Genomic DNA, 20623 nt, shown 5'->3' on the forward strand with positions numbered 1-20623 from the left:
CTGTTGAGAGACCATATTCACTAATGTTTATTACAGTATAATAATAATTGTTCTATTTTATCGTTAGTTATTTTTGTTAATCTCTTACTGTGCCTAATTTATAAATTAAACTTTATCATAGGTACGTAGGTATAGGAAAAAACCAGTCAGGAGGCCTCGCACTTCGGTGTTTCCTACTAGCTCTGCCTACTTCAGTCTGCGCCGTCTCCCTGACTAGTTTGACCCTCCGAGGGCCGCCGTAGTGCGTCGCTTCCGTTGCCGGGGAAACGACCCGGGACCTGGGAGGGAGCAAAGACGTTTCCCGCCGGCGGGAGCTGTGGCTGTGATTGAGAGAGGGGCTAGAGGCGGGTCCCAGCGCTGCCGCACCATGGCGGACCAGCTTTATCTGGAAAATATAGACGAGTTCGTCACGGACCAAAACAAGATCGTGAGCAGCTACTACTGGGGAACGCGGGCGTGCGACCGGGGTCCTGGGCCCGGCTAGGGCGGCGGGAGCCTTGACCCCTTCTCTGCTTGTGGCTTCGTGGGGACCAGGGGAGACAGGTCCCCACGAGGGGACCTGGGCGAGCTCTGTACCCCAGAGCGAGCGAGGACTCGTCGGGAAGGTCCTCCGGCACGCACGGAAGTCCGCGTCCCTTGGGTGGGCGTGCTGGGAACAGCCTGGGGCTGAGACCGGGCGCGGAGGGAGGGCTGTTGGCTGAGAGTATTTCTAAGGCGTCCCTACACCTTTCTTTTAAGGTGGTTGGCGTTTAAAGTTTTAAGTTTACAGTTGAGGAAATCGTGTCTTAACAGTGTTGTTACAAGTTGCGTAACCTCCAGATACTGTTTCCTCTTCCTGGAAATTTAAGCATTGATAGAGGTTTGATCCGCTTCACAGGGGTGAGGAAAAGATCAAGCGAGATGATGGATGTGAGTGCACTTTGCAAAGCGTGATGTTTGAGTGCCTGCTGTGTGTCAAGGCACTTTAATCTTTACAGTGACCTCCCCGCACCCCATCCCAGGTCGGTGGTGGCATCCCGAGATGAGGAAATTGAAGCCGAGGGGCCAAATAACTTGTTTATTTGCGGTTGGTAAGGGATAGGCAGTTTTTCAACCTAGATCTGTCCTCTTACTAATGCTTTCTTCTACATCACACTGCCTTTGCCTAACCTGTGCAAGTCTTCTAACTATTGGAAGCTTGACATTTGGAATTGGAAGAGACTTTGAGAGGAGAGAGTGCAGGCATCGTGGGTCTAGGAGGGATGAAGGCTTGATGCTGGTAGTTCCCAATCTAATCTCTTATAAAAATATTTACTCGCTTTGTTCATTTCCTGACCCCTGCACCACTTGTGCCCTTTAATGTTTGCATGGGTGCAACTTTCTTTAGAAGTTTCTGAGACATCACACTTCAAAGTCATCTAGCTTCTGAATGTGTTTTAGGATGGCTTTGGCTGGTGGCCCCCAAAAAAAACATCATGAGGAAAGGCCCTGAGTAAAACAAGGAATGTGAGGAAAATGAGAGTTTTTTCTGTTAGGTATGTTCAGCCTGTCTTTTTAGATTACTTTTCATTAGTTCATGAAACAAACTTCTTAGCATTTTTAAGATAAATAGGTCCTGCCTACCCAGATAGATAGTTCTTGGCAAAACTGCAGTGGCATTTATTGTAATTTATAAGACATAATCATCTAAGAATAGGAATCTTTAGCAACAGACCCTCGGGACTGATGTGCACTCTGGAGTCATCTAATAAAACATTTGAAAAATTTTTTCTTCTTACAGGTGACATACAAATGGCTGAGCTATACACTAGGGGTTCATGTTAACCAGGCCAAACAGTAAGTCCAATTTACTACTAATTTTAATCACATTGGAGTTTTGTTTTTTTTGTTGTTGTTATGCTTTGCTTTTAACTCTACAGATAGCCTACAGATTAGAGCTAATTTGGTTTGCTGGCAATCATTGGCATTTCTTGGCTTGTAGCTGCGTAATTCCAATCTCTGCCTTCATTGTCATGGCATTCTCCCTGTATATCTGTATCTTTGCATGTCCATCTTATATGAACACAAGTCATACTGAATTACAAATCCACCCTACTCCAATATGACCTTGTCTTAACTAATTACATGTGCTATAATTCTATTTCTAAATAAGGTCACATTTTAAGGTATTGGGGGTTAGGGCTTTAACATACATTTTTGGAGACATGATTCAGTCTGTAATATGGATACAACAAGTTTTGTTTATTCATCATTAATGGACATTTGGGTTATTTCCATATTTTGACTGCTATGAATGATGCTGTTATGAACATTCATGTATAAAACATTCATGTATAAGTGTTTATATGAACATATATTTTCAGTTATCTTGGGTATATGTGTTAGTCCATTCTCATGCTGCTATGAAGACACACCTGAGATTAAATTTATAAAGATGAGGTTTAATTGACTCACAGTTCCACATGGCTGGGGAGGCCTCAGGAGACTTGGTGGAAGGCATCTCTTCACAGGGTGGCAGGAGAGAGAATGAGTGTCGAGCGAAGGGGGAAGCCCCTTGTAAAACCATCAGATCTCGTGAGAACTCACTATCGTGAGAAGAGCATGGGGGAACTGCCCCCATAATTCAGTTATCTGCAGCTGGTCTGTCTTTGACACGTGGGGATTATTACAATTCAAGTTGAGATTTGGGTGGGGACACAGCCAAACTAGGATTGGAATTGCTGGGTCATGAGATAATTCTGTATTTAACATTTTGAGGAACTGACAAACTATTTTTCAAAATGGCTGCACTGTCTTACAGTCCTAACAGTATATGAGTATTTCAGTTTCTCCACATTCTGGTCAACACTAACACTTTTTTTTCCCTCAGACTTCTCATGGATGAACTATTTTTTTTTTTTTTTTTTTTGAGATGGGGTTTCATTATGTTGCCCAGGCTAGATTTGAACTCAAGGATCCTCCCGCCTCAGCCTACCAACTAGCTCTACAGGTGTACATCACCACATCTGGCAAAAACTTTTTATTATGTCTTATTTTAACCATCCTAGTGAATGTGAAGTGGTATCTCATAAATTATGTTGATTTGCATTTTCCTAATGACTAATGTTACTGAATAGCTTTTCGTATGCTGCTTGGCCATATCTTTGGAGAAATAGATATTCAAAATTTTGCTCATTTTTGTCATTGGGTATTTTTGGTTGTTGTTGAGGTTTAAGAGTTCTTTATATATTCTGAATACAAGACCCTGATTGAAAAATGATTTGCAAAAATTTTCTCCCATTCTGTGGATTGTCTTTGTAACTTTCTTGATGGTGTGCTTTGAAGCAGACATTTTTTGTTGTTGTTGTTGTTCGAGATAGGATGTCACTCTGTTGCCCAAGCTGGAGTGCAGTGGTGTGATCTCAGCCCACTGCAGCCTTGACTTCCCTGGGCTCAGGTGATTTTCCCACCTCAGCCTCCCGAGTAGCCGGGACTACAGGGTGCGTGCCACCACACTCAGCTAATTTTTTTATTTTTTGTAGAGATGGAGTCTCGCCATGTTTCCCACGCTGGTCCCAAGCTGGTCTTGAATTCCTAGGCTCAAGCCCCTGCCTTGGCCTCCCAAAGTGCTGGGATTACAGACATGAGCCACCATGCCTGGCCCATGGAAGTTTTTATTGCTGATGAAGTCCAATTTATTTATTTTTCCTTTTGTTGCTTATGCTTTTTTAAGTTTAAATTTTAAAATGATTAAATTTTTTTTAATCTTATTTTTTTTTTTAGTAGAGATGAGATCTTGCTATGTTGCCCAGGCTGGTCTCAAACTCCTGACCTCAAGTGATCCTCCTGCCTTGGCCTCCCAAAATGCTGGGATTACAGATACGAGCCACTGTGCCCGGCCTAAGAAGATTTTTTTTTTTTTTTTGAGGCAGAAGCCTTGCTTTGTTGCCCAGGCTGGAGTCCAATGGCGTGATCTCGGCTCACTGCAACCTCCGCCTCCCTGGTTCAAGCTATTCTACTGCCTCAGCCTCCCAGGTAGCTGGGACTACAGGCATGTGCCACCACACCCGGTCAATTTTATTGTATTTTTAGTAGAGATGGGGTTTCACCATGCTGGCCAGGCTGGTCTCGAACTCCTGACCTCAAGTGATCTGCCTGCGTCAGCCTCCTAAAGTGCTGGGATTACAGACGTGAGCCATCGTGCCCAGCCAAGATTTTTTAAATTGACAAATAAAGTTGTATGTATTTATTGTGTACAACATTATGTTTTGAAGTGTATATACACTGTGGAATAGTTAAATCTAGCTAATAAATGTATTACATCACACAGTTATTTTGGTGGTGAAAACATTTAATGTCTACCATCTTTGCATCTTTCAAGAATATAATATATCATCACTAACTATAGTCACCATGCTATACAGTAGAGCTCTTGAACTTATTCCTGTCTAACTGTAATTATGTATCCTTTAGACCGCCGGCTCCCCATTCCCCCTCCCCTAACCACCTCAGCCTATGGAAAGAAAATTCTGCTTTCCACTTCCGTGAGATCAACTTTTACAGATTCCACAAATGAGTGAGATCATGTGGTATTTGTCTGTGTCTGGCTTATTTCAGTTAACATAGTCTCTTCCAGGTTCATCCATTTTGTTGCAAATGATAGGATTTTATTCATTTTTATGGCTGAATAGTATTCCATTGTGCATATACACTGTATTTCCTTTATCCATTTATCCATTAATGGACATTTGTTGATTCCATATCTTGGCTGTTGTAAATAGTGCTGCAATAAACATGTGAGTGCAAATATCTTTGACATACTGATTTCATTTCCTTTGGATGTATATCCGTAGTGGGACTGCTGGATCATATGGTAGATCTGTTTTTGATATTTTGAGGAACCTCCATACCATTTTACATAATGGCTGTATTAATTTACATTCCCACCAACAGTGTATAAGCATTCTCTTTTGTCCATACCCTTGTTGTGTTTTCTTTTTGATGTGTTGCTTGTGCTTCTGACCTAATATCTAAGAAGGCTTTGCCTAACCCAGGGTTGTGAAGATTTGCTCCTGTGCTTTTTTCTAAGCCTTTTTAGTTTTTGCACTTATATTTAATTCTGTAATCCACTTAGAGTTTAAAAAATCATTGTTATCACTATATTTAAGTTTTCTACAGATCATGTGCTTGTTAACATCATTATTATTATCATTGTTTTGAGACAGGGTTTCACCCTGTTGCCCAGATGGAAATGCAGTGGCGCAATTTTGGCTCACTGCAACTTCGGCCTCCCAGGCTCAAGTGATTCTCCCTCCTCAGCCTCCCGACTAGCTGGAACTACAGGCGCATGCCACCACACTTGGCTACTTTTTGTATTTTTTGTAGAGATGGGGTTTCGCTGTGTTGTGCAGGCTGGTCTCGAACTCCCAGGCTGAAGCTATCCTCCTGCCTTGTCCTCCAAAGTGCTGGGATTGCAGGCATGAGCCACTGCACCTGGCCATGTACTTGTTAGCATTGGAAATGCTTCAGTCGGGTGGCTGTGGTGGCTCAGTTGTATTAGTCCCAACACTTGAGGAGGCTGAGGTAGGAGGATTGCTTGAGCCCAGGAGTTCAAGACGAGCCTGGGCAACATAGTGAGACCCTCATCTTTATAAAAAGTTTTTTTAAAACATGAGCCTGGTGTGGTGGCATGCACCTGTAGTCTTAGCTACTCAGAAGGCTGAGGCAGGAGAATTGTCTGAGCCCGGGAGTTCAAGGCTGCAGTGAGCTATGATCACACCTCATGTGTGACAGAGCAAGACCCTGTCTCTAAAAGAGAAAGAGAGGAGAGAGAAAAAAGGAAGGAAAGAAAGAAAAAGAAAAAAATGCTTTAGTTCCTACAGTAAGACTATACTAAAGCTTTCAGATTAGGTGTTAGTTCAAGCTAATTTTTAAATGAATCACTGAAATGTGTAAATATTGACTATGTCTTCTAGGAATCACTTGGAGTTGATTTTTTGTGTATGGTGTAAGGAAAGCGTCCATCGTCATTTTTTTGCACATGGGTATACGGTTATCCCAGCATTTTATAATTCATTTTATTGTCTTGACATTTTCTTGCTAATTATATGTCTTTCCCCACTAGAATATAAACTTTATGAAGGCAGGAAACTTGTCAGGTTCATCACTGTTCTGATTACTATTGCTGTGTCAGAAATCACCCCAAAATGTAGTGCCTGGAAACATCATTTTATTATGCGCATAGATTCTTTTGCTTTGGAATTTGGATAGGGCACAGTGGGAATGGCTTATGTCTGTTCCATGATGTCTGGCATCCCTGCTGGAAAGTCTCAATAACTGGAACCTGGTCATCTCTAGGCATCGTTATGCACATGTCTGGCTGTTGATTCTGGCCATCTGTTGGGCCTTTAGCTGGGGCAGTGGATTAGAGTGCTTGCATGTGGTCTATCTGTATGGCCTGGGCTTCCTCACAGCCTGGTGTCTCCAGGTAGTCGGACTTCTTACATAGAAGCTCAGGGCTCCAAAAGCTTGTGTTCCAGCACAATGTAGAGCCAATTGCCTTTTCTGACTAGCCTTAGAAGTCAAGCAGTGAATAACTGGCCATACCAGATTCAAGGAGTGGGCTCTACTTCTCAATGAGAGAATATAGAAGAGCATATGGAATGGAAGATGCTGTCTCAGCCATCTTTGGAAAATATAATATGCCACAATTATTCTGTCTTCAGTGTCAGGCACACAATCAATGCCAATACATACTGAATGAATACCAAGCACTATGGTTTATGTTTGTTTTGAGATACAGTCTCACTCTATCACCCAGGCTGGAGTGCAGTGGTTCAAATATGGCTTCCTGTAGCCGTGACCTCCTGGGCTTAAGGGATACTCCCACCTCAGCCTCCTGAGAGTAGCTGGGACCACAGGTACACGCCACCATGCTAGCTGATTTTTTTCTTTCGTAGAGACGGGATCTTGTTGTGTTGACCAGGCTGGTCTTGAACATCTGGACTCAAGCAGTCCTCCTGCCTCAGCCTCCCAAAGTGCTGAGATTATAGGCATGAGCCACCATGCTCGGCCTCACTATAGTATTTTCATAAACATTTCTCTCACGTAATTTTTTTTTTTTTTTTTTTTTTGACGGAATCTCGCTCTGTTGCCTAGGCCGGAGTGCAGTGGCGGAACTCGGCTCACTGCAACCTCCGCCTTTCAGGTTCAAGCGATTCTCCTGCTTCAGCCTCCTGAATAGTGGGGATTACAGCGCCTGCCACCACGCCTGGCTAATTTTTGTATTTTTAGTGGAGATGGGGTTTCACGATCTTGGCCAGGCTGGTCTTGAACTCCTGACCTCGTGATCTGCCCACCTCGGCCTCTCAAAGTGCTGGGATTACAGGCTTGAGCCACTGTGCCCAGCCTCATACTGTTTTTTTTTTAGCATTATTTCAGGCTATGTCATACAACAGTAAACCTGACAGACAGGGTCCCTCCCCTGGTTGATTTAAACAAGATAATTTCAGACTGTGAAAATGCTGTGAAAGAATTAAGTTGGGTTAGAGAAAGCGGTATGGGCAATACACTGTACTCATCCTGGGGAACATTATGGGTGGAACTGATCAGGAGGGAAGATTAATGAATTAAAATGGGAAGCTATAATTAATCATATGTGTAGGAAGTGTATCTTGTAAGAAGTCATCTATGTTGTTATTATTATTATTATTATTTTTTTTTTGAGACAGAGTCTTGCTCTGTTGCCCAGGCTGGAGTATGATGGCACAATCTCGGCTCACTGCAACCTCCGCCTGCGGAATTCAAGCAATTCTCCTGCCTCAGCCTCCCGAGTAGCTGGGACTACAGGCACATGCCACCATGCCTGGCTAACTTCTTGTATTTTTAGCAGAGATGGGGTTTCACCATGCTGGCCAGGCTGGTCTTGAACTCTTGACCTCGTGATCCGCCTGCTTCGGCCTCCTAACATGCTGGGATTACAGGCGTGAGCCACTGTGCCCAGCCTGTTGTCATTCTTATTTAAAAATATTTTATATTTTGTTTATTAAAAAATATTTGGCTTAGGCCGGACTCGGTGGCTAATGCCTGTAATCCTAGCACTTTGGGAGGCTGAGGAGGGCAGATTGCCTGAGCTCAGGAGTTTGAGACCAGCCTGGGCAACACGATGAAACCCTGTCTCTACTAAAATACAAAAAATTAGCCAGCGTGTGCCTGTAGTCCCAGCTACTTGGGAGGCTGAGGCAGGAAAATCACTTGAACCTAGGAGGCAGACATTGCAGTGAGCTGAGATCGCGCCACTGCACTCCAGCTTGGCGACAGAGCGAGACTCTATCTCCAAAAAAAAAAAAAAAGTTTGGCTTAAATTAGATAAAACATGTTTTAAAGACTCAAAAAGTAGACAGAAATTCTTTCCTTTTTTTTTGGAGATAGGGTTTTGCTCTTGTTGCCCAGGCTGGAATGCAATGGCACGATCCCGGCTCACTGCAACCTCTGTCTCCCAGGTTCAAGCGATTCTCCTGCTTCAGTCTCCCGAGTAACTGGGATTACGGGCATGCACCACCATGTGCCCGGCTAATTTTGTATTTTTAATAGAGATGAGGTTTCTCTTATGTTGGTTAGGCTGGTCTCAAACTCTCGACCTCAGGTGATCCGCCTGCCTTGGCCTCCCAAAGTGCTGGGATTACAGGTGTGAGCCACCGCACCCGGCCGCAGGAATTATTTTTTAAAATAAGAGTTTGCTTTGCATTTTCTGTTAATAATACAAGAGAGAAGAACTGGGGTCAATTTGGGGAGACAAGTGCATAGAGGACAATGACTGATGATATGGGCAGGACTATTAGTTGTGGATAAAAGATAGTGTATTTGGCCAGCAAGCTTGCAAGCATCTTGGGCATGGTACCTGCCTATCATGTCTTCCTTTAGCACGGTCCAAACTAGCATCAGTAAACCAAAATGTTCATGGATCTGTTAGCTCATTTATCCTTCTAACACAATTGTTGCAAATGGAAAGAAACATTAGAGGGCAAAGAGGAGGAATCAGCAAAAATCCTGACTAGGGCACCTTTTTGTACTCAGGGTGTTAACAGTCTAGAGGGGATGCCTCATATGTAAAATAAATAGAAGGCAGGGTGATACGTGCTGTAATAATAGATATGGGATAAGATTTGTTAGAGCTTGGACGGCAGAGGCTCATTGTCTAGGCATGATGGCTCACTCCTGTAATCCTAGCATTTTGAGAGGCCAAGGCAGGAGGATCGCTTGAGCCCAGGGGTTCGAGGCCAGGCTGGGAGATATAACAAAAGCCTGTTTCTACCAGGAAGAAAAAATAATAATAATAACCAGGCATGGTAGCATGTACCTGTGGTCCTATTTACTTAGGAGGCTGAGGAAGGAGAATGGCTTGAGCCCAGGAATTCAAGGTTACAGAGAGCTGCGCCACTGCACTTCAGCCTCGGCGACAGAGTGAGACTCTATCTCTTAAAAAAAAAGATGTGCCCTGGTGACCTGATGGTGTTGGGGAAGGGTTCATACTTCATAGAGGAGGTGACAACTGAGCTGCTGTCTTGATGAGAAATTAGGTAGTTGAGGCCTGAGAAGAGCCTTCTAGGCAGAAGGAAGGGCATATACAAAGGAATAAAGAGAACTGTAGAATGTTTCATAAGGATGAAGATAGTGTAGGTATGAGGGGGAATGGTCAGAGATACAGGGCCCAGAACAAGAAGGGTCTTACCTGTCATTGCTAGAGATTTGAAGTGGATCTTTAGGGGATGAGAAGCTACTGAAAGCTTTGTTACACTTTTTTTTTCTCCTCTCTTTTTGTGGAACACGGGGTCTCGCTATATTGCCCAGTCAGATCTTGAACTCCTGGGCTCAAGCTATCCTCCCACCTCTGCCTCCCTGAGAGCTGGGATTACAGGCGTGAGCCACCATGCCTGGCGCTACTGAAAGCTTTATAACAAGGAATTATATTTCAGACAAGACTCTCTAGCAACCTTTTCAACATCAACAGTGACTAATAGGCATTGCAAATTTAATATGCCCCCAAACCTAACTCCTGACTTCTCCCCTCAACACCTGCTTTTCCTGCTTTTCCCCCATCTCAGTGAATTATAGCTTCCTTCTTTGGGTTGCCTAGTCCAGTCATTTCTGACTCTTCTTTCTCTTACACTTCAACACAGTATATCAGCAAATCCTGTTGTTTCTCACTTTAAAATATACCCAGAATTCATCCACTAATTACTACCTGCACTGCTACCGCCCCAAACTGAGCCACCAATCATCTCTAGGCTGGGTTATTGCAATAGCCTCCTAACTGGTCTCCTTGCTTCCTCCCTTGCCCCTCTACAGTATATTGTCCACATAACCTTCTCAGATCCTTCTGAAAGGTGAGATCACGTTACCTCTGCTCTCAACTTTCTAATGGCTTAAAGTCCTGTGGTAGCCACAAAGCCCTATGTGCCTGGCACTCTGCCCTCTCTCCCCTACTACCGTCCCTATTCCTCTACAGCACACTGGACTCCTTTCTGTTCCTTAGATCTTGCTGACCTTCCTGCCTCAGAACCTTGGCATTTGCTGGACTCTCTGCCTAGAACATTGTTTCCCAAGATATCCACCTTGCTGGCTCACTCCCTCCCTGCAGGGCTCTGCTAATGAGGCCTTCCCTAATCACCTTATATAAAATAGCAAAAATTCTCAGGCACCCTCTGTCCTCCTTAACTTACTTAATTTTGTTTCCATAGACTTACTGTCATCTGAGATTATAATATGTTTATTGTGTGTCTCATTTCTAGAATGTAAGCTCTAAGAGCGGACTTTGCTTTATTCACTGTTCTGTCCCTAAGGCATAGAACATAAAGTAACCACTTGGTAAAGTTTTGTTGACTGAATGACTTGATTTGCATTTTTTAAACTTCACTCTGGCAGCATCATGGATAATGAAGGTGAGGTGGGGAGGAGAAGAGGAATTGATACTTGGAATTGAAAGAGTCTAGTCAAGAGATTTGGAGGGCATGGAGTCAAGAATTACTTGGGAAGGAGAGCTGATGAGACTTGGCAACACATTGGATAGGAAGAAGTGAAGTATAATGACTCCCAGATTTCTGGCTTGCGTGGTTTTAGCAGATGATGTTGTTGTCAGGGATGGATGAAATATACCGAGGAAAATATGTAGTAGGGTGACCAGCCACCCTGGGTTTGCCCAGGATGGTCGGGTTTGTCACTGCAAGTTCCACATCCCAAGAAACCCCTCAGACCCAGGCAGACAGGAATGGTCAGTCACTCTAATACATAGAGTGAAAAAATAGCTAAAGACAGAACACCAACAGTTAAGGAAAGGGAGGAGATAGAGAAGTCTCTTCAGAAAGTAAAGCAGAAGCAGTGAGAGGGGTAGCAGGAGACTCAGTGGGGCATGGTTTTATGGAAGCTGAGAGAGCAGGCTCTTCAAGAAGAGAGTGAACAGCAATGTAGGTTGAGTTTCTCTGGGGATTTTTTAATTTCTAGCTGTGCTTGGCAGAAGTATATTATAGAGAGACTGTAAATGTTTCTCGAAATAAAAGACATGTTATGTCTCTTTTTGTTGTTTTTAAACTAGATTATTGAAGGGAGCCAACTTCTGATACTTGCTGGATCATAGAGTAAAAATGAATTTAGAGATTTTACTAAAAGCAACATTATTTCTGCATTTAGTATTTGGCTATCTCAGGTTAATGAATTATTCTGAATACTGGGAAATGTGAGTAAGCTGTTACATTCTGCAATTCTGAACTGGCATTAAATCTGAGTAATCATAAAATTGGAATTTCAGAGCTGGACATTTGTGATCATATACTTAGTACTCAATGTTTTGGAGTAATTCACTCTTCAGAATCCATTGAAAACCCTCACACATCTCCCAAAAAAGCACATAAACATTTGCTGAAACTTTAGGATTGGAGGATTATAGATGGCCACCTGAAGCCCAGGTTAAAAGAATCACTAATCTAATATAACCCTCCTGTTTACGCCTTTGGATATTAAGAGGCCTAGACAAATTAATTAACTTATCCAGAGCTTAGACAGTTACCAAACTACTTCTTGATTCAGTGTTCTATTTATTATGTATCATTGCCACTGTTTTAATGCAGGTTCAGTCCCTCTTGGTCTATTGTTAATCTTATTTCAGTTAATGTACTGATCACTGTGCCAGCTCCAAACACGTGGACTCTACTCCCCATGTCCTGTCTAAAGTCCATCCTTTTTTTGTTTTTCAACTTTCCATAGGCCAAGCAAAAATGCTACTGTTCAGAAAATTTGATGGACTACCAGATTTCGTATGTCTTTTAAGTCATTAATTAAGAGCTGATCATATAAAAACTCTTACTGATGACTTACTTGTGCCTTCTTTTCTTTGGAACAGGATGCTGTATGATTATGTTGAAAGGAAACGAAAAGAAAATTCAGGAGCCCAACTGCATGTTACCTATTTGGTGTCTGGCACTCTCATTCAGAATGGACATTTCGTAAGTTCTCAGAGCCTTGTAATGAGCTTAAATGCGTTTGTGTTATGAAGAGTGTTATAACATAGTTCAGGGGAGAGAAAAAATCAAGATTCTGTGTTATAGTAGTTTTAAAGAGCTATTTGATGGTGATGATTATTTTGGATTTTTAGATTAAATCTAAAACTGAGAAGTTTGGGTAATATCTTGGCTGTGATGCAGAGACTGTATCATTATTATGCAATAAGGTGTTAGGAGACTGCTTCTGTTATTCCCTATATCTCTTTTTTTCCTCTTGAAGGTATATGGAGAACAATGGTGTTTAATTTTCCACCTGTTCAAATTTCAAACCATGAATACAAGTGTTCAAAAATTATAATTTTTTTAACTGAACTTCTTTTAATTTTGAACATTCATTTGGGTAGGCTTATGTCTAAGTGCCTGAAGGGTAAGAGTTTTTGGCAGGAGCATAGCTAATGCAGTGCATAGGTTGGGAACATTTTATTCTCCTTCCTCTTCTTTTTGTAGTCCCACCTGGTATCTGGTCATCTGGCAACACAGGTGACTGCTGGATTTCATCATCCTGACTGTAAAGCTTTCTCAGGTCTGCTTGACTTTTCTCTTAGCTATTTTCATGTCCCTCTCAGGGGCACAGGGATCGTTCTCTTACTCCCATGCCTTGGTGGCTGCCAGAAGCTCTGCTAAGATACCTTGTTCCCTCTCCTGCACCAAACTGGGCCTCGGGAACTTTCATAATTCCCCCTCTCTGGCGTCCTCCCAAAAGTAAGGCATACCTCCTCTGTTCTCACTTCCTCAAACTTCCTATCTGAAGGTTCTTTCGGGCATAAAAAGCCCCATGGGACTTGGCCCAAAGGTCAGGTGGCCGCTTCTCAGAGATCCACTATGTTTTCCTCTTTCCTTTGATTTTCCCTCAGAATCATAAGTTCAGAGCCCTGATTTGTCAAAATATTGACTGGATTTGTTTTTTAGTGATTGAGTCCCCAGCATGTGAGATTTAAAACTGAAATGTCAGGCTGGGTACTGTGCCTTGCTCCTGTAATACCAGCCCTTTGGGAAGCTGCGTTGGGAGAATCACTTGAGCCCAGGAGTTCGAGACTGGCCTGGGCAACCTAGTGAAACCCCATCTCTACAAAAAAATACAAAAATTAGCCGGGCATGGTGGCATGTGCCTGTAGTCCCCACTACTCAGGAGGCTGAAGTGGGAAGGATCACTTCAGCCCATAAGGTCAAGGCTGCAGCGAGCTGTGATTGCGCCACTGCACTCCAGCTTGGGTGATATAAAATAAAACTGGAATGTCAATTTAGTAATTTACAAGGAGCAACAAAACTGCTAGAGGGGTCCAATCCTTATACTCTCTAGCCAACATATTCTTTTCTTGTTTGCAAGCTATTTGGCAAGCCAAATGATAACCAAGATATTTGCAAGTATAAAATAAGATGTCATTTATATCTCTGAAGCAAAGTTAAACAGACGTGACTCATTTACTTGCAGAGATAAACCTGCCTCCAGAGTTCTGCCACTGTAGAGCTCTTGAATGGATACTGTCAAAGTTTATGGCTGATTGTCATATTTTCTTCTGTTTCCAGGGTCAACTGACCTTCTGTCTCTTTCTCTAGTTATGTCAGTACCCTCAATCTAGTCATATTCAAGCCTTTACTTGGGAATCATTATGTTTCTTTAAAGCAGTGATTTTTATTCTTTTTTTGGTCATTGATCCCCTTGAGAATCTGAAAGAAAAATGCATATGTTGACATTCATAAAATTTTGAGTTCATGGATCTTCTGGAATAGGATCCAAAGTTAAGAATTTACATTTTAAGATAATGTAGGTTTTTACTCAAACTGACCCATTATAACAGGGGCTCTTAATTTAGGATTCTTAGATGGTCTTCACGGTTGGTCTTCAAAGTCCAGGGTTTTCTTGGATGACACTGAAAGTGTTCAAATTGTGTTCCTCGGTGCATATTTCCGAGACCATTTTTCAAAATGATATATAACCTATAATCAGTTAAAAACTTCTAAGCCATGGCTTGCTTATAAAAAGGTCTTCTGTTTCTAAGTATAAGATGGCATTTAAATTCTGCCTATCTTTTTTTAGCAGGAGAATGCTTTTTCAAACAAAATCTTAATCAGAGTTCTATATATAAAATTTATTAAGAGTGGGGTTGCTGTGGTTGAAGTGGTTGTGAGGATTTCGGAGCCCTGGACTTGCCCTCCCGATAGCCTCACTGGGAAGCTCTGTGGAACCCTGTAGAATGAACTGACCAAATGTGGATGCTTACCTATGCCTTTTTTCCCTTAAAGGAAATCCTCCTAAGGAAAGGCAAATTATTAAGCATTATGATCAGGTTTTATTCTTTTAATTCTTCTATTAATAATTTCCTTTTTAAGTTTTTAGTGCTTCTAGAAAGAAAAAAGACATTACGCAGCTTTGTATGGAATTTATTATTATTATTATTATTTAATAACCCATTGAATCAGAGCTCCACTCTGGTCTGCATTGTTTTAGCACCAGCTGGCATTTCCATTCTGTTGTTTTTATGTACTTTGAGTATCCCCCAAAGCAGAATATAGCCACACTGACCTGTCTGATCTATTCAGATCTTCTCATGAGGTGTGAATTACTGTTTTTAGGGCTCTTACTGCAAAGCTGCGTAGGTTTTGAGTGGTTCATTCCTAATGGTCTGTAATTTTTATAATAAGCTCTGTAATTTTTAGTGTGCAGTTTTACGGAACGTGACTTTTTTCTTCCTTTGAATAAACCAATGAAAATGACATTTTTAGGAGTGCCAGTTTTAAGAGAAAACACATTATGAGAACATTAATAATCCCAGCTCAAACTTATGGTTACACTTTTTAAAAAACTTATTTGATGTTTAGATTGCTGTTTTTTTTATGTTGTGAATTTTGGTGGTTCCAAACATTAACAAAAATATCTATTTGCTTTAGACAAATATATGAGGTTTAGAAAAGCAAAACCAGTATTATTACCAACAGTTTGATTACTGAAAATAAGATTTCTTTGCAGTTCTTTGTCTGTAGGATATGTCCTGCTAAGGATGCACAGTAATCCTGTATTTTAGAATCACTTGAAATAATTCCTCACTGTACTGAAGCCACCAATTCAATATCTAGTTTAATTCAATTTTTTTTTTCCATTTTGCTTTCAATTGATAAGTTCCCTCCTTTCCCTTACAGGTAACTGTTATATTGGGTTTGCCTTCTCCTTCCATTGTTTTTGATATATCTATATCTATATATAGATATAGATATAGATATAGATATTGATATAAATATATATATATATTTTTTTTTTTGAGATGGAGTTTTGCTCTGTTGGCCAGGCATTGGAGTGCAGTGGCGCGATCTCAGCTCACTGCATCCTCTGCCTCCCAGGTTTAAGCAATTCTCCATCTCAGCCTCCCGAGTAGCTGGGATTACAGGCGCCCACCACCACGCTAATTTTTTTTGTATTTTAGTAGAGACGGGGCTTCGCCATCTTGGTCAGGCTGATCTTGAACTCCTGACCTCGTGATCCACCCGCCTCGGCCTCCCAAAGTGCTGAGATTACAGGCGTGAGCCCCTGTGCCTGGCCTGTTGTATGTATTTTTAATATAAGAAAATATATATTCATTTTGCCTCTCTTTGTTAGATAAATGTTTTCATATGTGCAATCTGTTTGCACTCTGCTTTTTTTTACGTAACAATAGATTCAGAGCGTCACTCCACAGCAGTTATAGAAATATTCCTCATTAATTATTACAGCCACATAGTGCCACATTGATAGATATACCTTAGCTTATTCAGCAATCCCTTATTGGTAGTTGTTATTTACAATCTTGGCTATTACAAATATTAATAGTGCTGTAGTGAATAGCTTAGTTTCTGTGTGTTTTGTATATTTTTGCTAGTGTGTTTTAGGTTTACATTCCTAGAGTAGGATTGCTCGGTCAAAGGGTGAGTGCATGTGTACTTTTGTTGGATATTGCCAAATATCACTCTTGTTTCTTGTTCCCACCAACAATGTATGAGAGTGCCTGTTTCCATATAGCATTATGGTATAATATGTTTTAGGGCTATTTATATTTCTTTTTCTGTGAACTGTCTGTTCCTACCACTTGCCTTTTTTTTTTTTTTTTTTTTTTTTTTCCTTTTTTGAGACGGAGTCTTACTCTGTCACCAGGCTGGAGTGCAGTGGCGCGATCTGAGCTCACTGCAACCTCTGCCTCCCGGGTTCAACCGACTCTCCTGCCTCAGCCTCCCGAGTAGCTGGGACTACAGGCACGCGCCACCATGCCCAGCTAGTTTTCGTATTTTTAGTAGTGTCAGGGTTTCAGCATGTTGACCAGGGAGGTCTCCATCTCTTGACCTCGTGATCTGCCTGCCTCGGCCTCCCTAAGTACTGGGATTACAGGCATGAGTAGCCACATCTGGCCTTTCTTGCCCATTTTCTAAAGAGTTGTTAGTCTTTGTTTTCTTTATTTTTAGAAGTTGTGTATTAACCCTTTGTGATGTAAGTTGCAGATTTTTTTCCACTTTATCATTTGTTTTTGTACTTAAAATTTTTTTTCATTTAAAAGTTGTTTTTTTAAATAGATTATTTCAGTTATTTTTGGATTTTGAATTATACTTAGGAAATTTTCCCTCTTTCTTAGGTTATAGCAGGTTATAGAATTCACATGTTTTCATGTGCATATATGTGTTCTTCTCTTTTTTTTGAGACCAAGTCTCACTCTGTCACCCAGGCTGGAGTGCAGTGGTGCGATCTCAGCTCACTGCAACCTCTGCCTCACAGGTTCAAGTGACTGTCCTGCCTCACCCCCCTGAGTAGCTGGGATTACAGGTGCCTGCCACCACGCCCAGCTAATTTTTGTATTTTTAGTAGAGACAGGGTCTCACCATGTTGGCCAGGGTGGTCTCAAACTCCTGACCTCAGGTGATCCACCCACTTCGGCCTCCCAAGGTGTTGGGATTACAGGCGTGAGCCAGCACACCAGGCCTTATTTTTTACATTTAAATCTCTGATCCATTTAGAATTTATTTTGGTATATGATGTTAGGAACAGATCCAATTTTTATCTGGTTCCATGTGATTATACAGTAATTCTTATTAAATCACTCACTAAAAAGCCTTTGCTCACACTGATTTGAGATGCTGTATTTTTTTAATTGTAGTACTGAAATCTGTGCTAGATCAGTTTCCTTATTAACCTTATTGAGAAGTTTTAAGATAAGCAAATTATTATTTTTTTCCTGAAAGTAAGCAAATTAAAAGTGAGTCTGACTTTATTAAATTATAACATATATTTTAAGGAGTGCCTGGTGTTTTCCTAATTTCACATCCAAGCACAATTGAATTATTGGGGCAAGGAAACTAAAATTGCAGATTCTTACATTAAGCACTAATAAAGTGTTATTTTCTTACAGTGCCACAAGGTTGCAGTAGTGAGAGAAGATAAATTGGAAGGTAAGTGTTTTAGTGACTTAGCAAGTTTTTCCTCTTATGGCATCAGTGTAGGTGCAATAAAAAATCTGCCTCTAACATCTGCGTGTAATATATTTAGCTATTTAACTGAATAGCCCAATATTCATTTTATTAGTAGTTTTTAAAGCATGTTAAAATATGATACTACATCTGCCTGACTTCCCATTTTTAGGGCCAATAGCTGCTGACATTTATAAAGCACTTTTATCACAGAATTTCAAAACTCGTGACACATGCAGAAACTGTTATGAATACCATATGAGCTACCTCATCAACTGTAAAAAGACAGTGGCAGTTTTTTTAGGAAACAAGTTAAAGAATGCTTTTCTGGAAGTCAGAAAGACTTCTAAATAACTTCTAAATTAAATTTGTCTAACTGTTTCAAGACTATCAGTGCTACCGTTCGATTGTTTAAAAACCCAATTCAAAGGAATTTAATAACAGTCAGGGTCCTCATGATCTTGGACCTATATCTCAAGACAAAACCTGTACTGTTGTACTTTGTATATAGAGGCTCCTTGGCCTGCAGGCCCCATTTCACAGATTGGGACTGAGGAGGGTGGAGGGCAGCCACGCCAGGGACACAAAAAATATGTGTATTTTAAAAAGAAAGAGTTCCTGCCCATGGGGGTAGGGTGGGAGTATTTTACCAAATTTAACTCTGAAGTATTCAGAGTGGTGGGTTTGTCCGCTTTTTACTTTCTGAATTCCCACAGTGTTAAGCAAAGCAAAATTTCTTTATTCTGTAGATATGTAATGATTATCTACTATGTACCAAGCTCTATACTAGGCACTGGGGACATGGAACAAGTTAGCTGCAATCCCTTCCTTCGCGGAACCTAACATTTGTTCTTGTGGTGTTCTTTTGTGTTTCTCCTCCATAGACTTATCTAGTTAGTAGTGTTTTTATTATAGAGTTGCTTTCTCTAAACTAAAATTGAAATATATAGATGAGTATTCTCACATAGAAATTACTTAGTCCTCTTTAATTATATGCTATAGTGTAAGGCTCTTTTCTGACTGAAAGAAAAAGGTCATTGTAGTCATCATCAATCATTAATATTTACTAAGTGTCCACTGGATGAGTGATACCCTCACAGGTGCTGTCCTTAGAAATGACTCACCACCACCTACCTTGTCATAATGTCCCCATTGCAGACAGAAGAGTTGATGTTTTACTGTATATGTGGCTGTGTGGCCTTTTAGAATTTTTTGGACCACCACAGATTACAAATGCTTTAATGCAGAAGGGTTTCTTGTTAAAGTCCCCACATGCTATGAAGTTTGTGTATTAACAGACTGCTTTTCCTGTTGACTTGTAGCAGTGAAGTCCAAGCTAGCTGTGACTGCCAGCATCCATGTGTACAGCATCCAGAAAGCCATGCTAAAGGACAGTGGGCCTCTGTTCAATACTGACTATGACATCCTTAAAAGCAACTTGCAGAACTGCAGCAAGTAAGCTTCTTAATGTTCCTTGTGGGCTTCTTTACGAATTGATTTTGTAAGATGTTTACACAGTGGCTGCCTCTTAAGAGTGAATGCCAAGTCTAGTAAAACCCCATTTATCTTGCAGTAAGAAACATGCCTGGTTTTATTAGTACATCATAAGGTGAAAAATATCAGCCACAACCCATATTGAAAACCCCAGTGGACTCTCCATAAATCTATTTTTCATGTATTTATCCTGTCACTGCCACCAGAAATGTTTGTCGTGCCTTCTCTAACTCCCTTACCCAGTCTCTGCTTGTCTAAATCCTACCCATCCTTCAAGAACCAGTTCAAATGTTGTCCTTAAAAAAACAGTTCCTAATTTGATATCCCTCTACTTTTCATCCAAAAGCAACTTTTTCTTGAGCTTCCATAGCCAGGATCAGGTTTTTTTTAAATCTTTTGTATCCTTAACAGCACAAGGAGGTAATGGACTATAATACATGTACATTTTGGAAATTGGTGGTCACAGGTTTGAGTTGTGGCTTTGCTGCTTAGTAGCCCAGTGGCATTGGACAAATTACTTAAACTCTTTGAGCTTTGGTTTCTTTACCTTTAAATTCGATGTAATAATGTCTCCTTTGTGGGGTTGTATTGAGAATTCAGATCAGTTCCCCAGACATACATTGAGCACCTACTACTTTGACAGGTACTGAGCAAAATCATTTGAATTCATTCAGCAGATATCTCATGAGTACCTATGACATACCATACAGTATAGAGTGAATGTGCCGGCGTACCTTTTCATGTAACTGATGGGAGACAGGCAGTTATGGTACAGTGTAAGAGTGCTGTAATAGGAGGAATATTGGGGGAGATGTTGGCGGGGGCACTTATCTCCCACTTTTGGATGGATAGAGTGAGGGGACAAGACTGTTATGACTTATGACACTGAAGGTTATGATATCTCAGTTGAGGCCTGAAGGCCCAGTAGAAATAGCTAGGCAAAGGAAAAATGAGAGATTAAGGACAGAGCTAAGAGAGAAAACATGCTTGTGTGGAACCACGATCGTTTTCTATGGCTGCAACTTAGAGTGAAAGGTAGGAAATAATTAGATAGAAGATTAAAGAGGCCAAGCAGGAATTACATTATGCTTTGACTACTAGGATAAAAATTTAGACTCTATTCTGAGAGCACTGGGGAGCCACTGAAAATATTTAAGCAGATGGAGTGAAATTATCAAAATTGCATTTTAGAA

The 20623-nt window shown here is 41.1% G+C and overlaps 1 protein-coding gene across 5 annotated transcripts in view; it reads left to right on the forward strand.

The window, feature by feature from the left end:
- Positions 1-260: 260 nt before the first annotated feature.
- Positions 261-20623, forward strand: part of POLD3 (DNA polymerase delta 3, accessory subunit) — a 48535-nt gene continuing 28172 nt past the window's right edge. Inside the window, exons 1-6 of one of the 5 annotated variants that reach the window (XM_063671221.1) lie at positions 371-427; positions 1760-1815; positions 12217-12266; positions 12353-12455; positions 17879-17918; positions 19259-19391. In XM_063671221.1, the coding sequence (XP_063527291.1) occupies positions 12250-12266; positions 12353-12455; positions 17879-17918; positions 19259-19391 (293 nt within the window). In that variant the 5' untranslated portion in view covers positions 371-427; positions 1760-1815; positions 12217-12249. Of the gene's footprint in view, positions 428-781; positions 1002-1759; positions 1816-12216; positions 12267-12352; positions 12456-17878; positions 17919-19258; positions 19392-20623 lie in introns of those variants that run through there. The other 4 variants (XM_063671220.1, XM_063671219.1, XM_054440951.2 and 1 more) reach the window with 4 other exon arrangements.

This window comes from Pongo pygmaeus, chromosome 9 (assembly GCF_028885625.2).
Source record: "Pongo pygmaeus isolate AG05252 chromosome 9, NHGRI_mPonPyg2-v2.0_pri, whole genome shotgun sequence".
Lineage (NCBI taxonomy): Eukaryota > Metazoa > Chordata > Mammalia > Primates > Hominidae > Pongo > Pongo pygmaeus.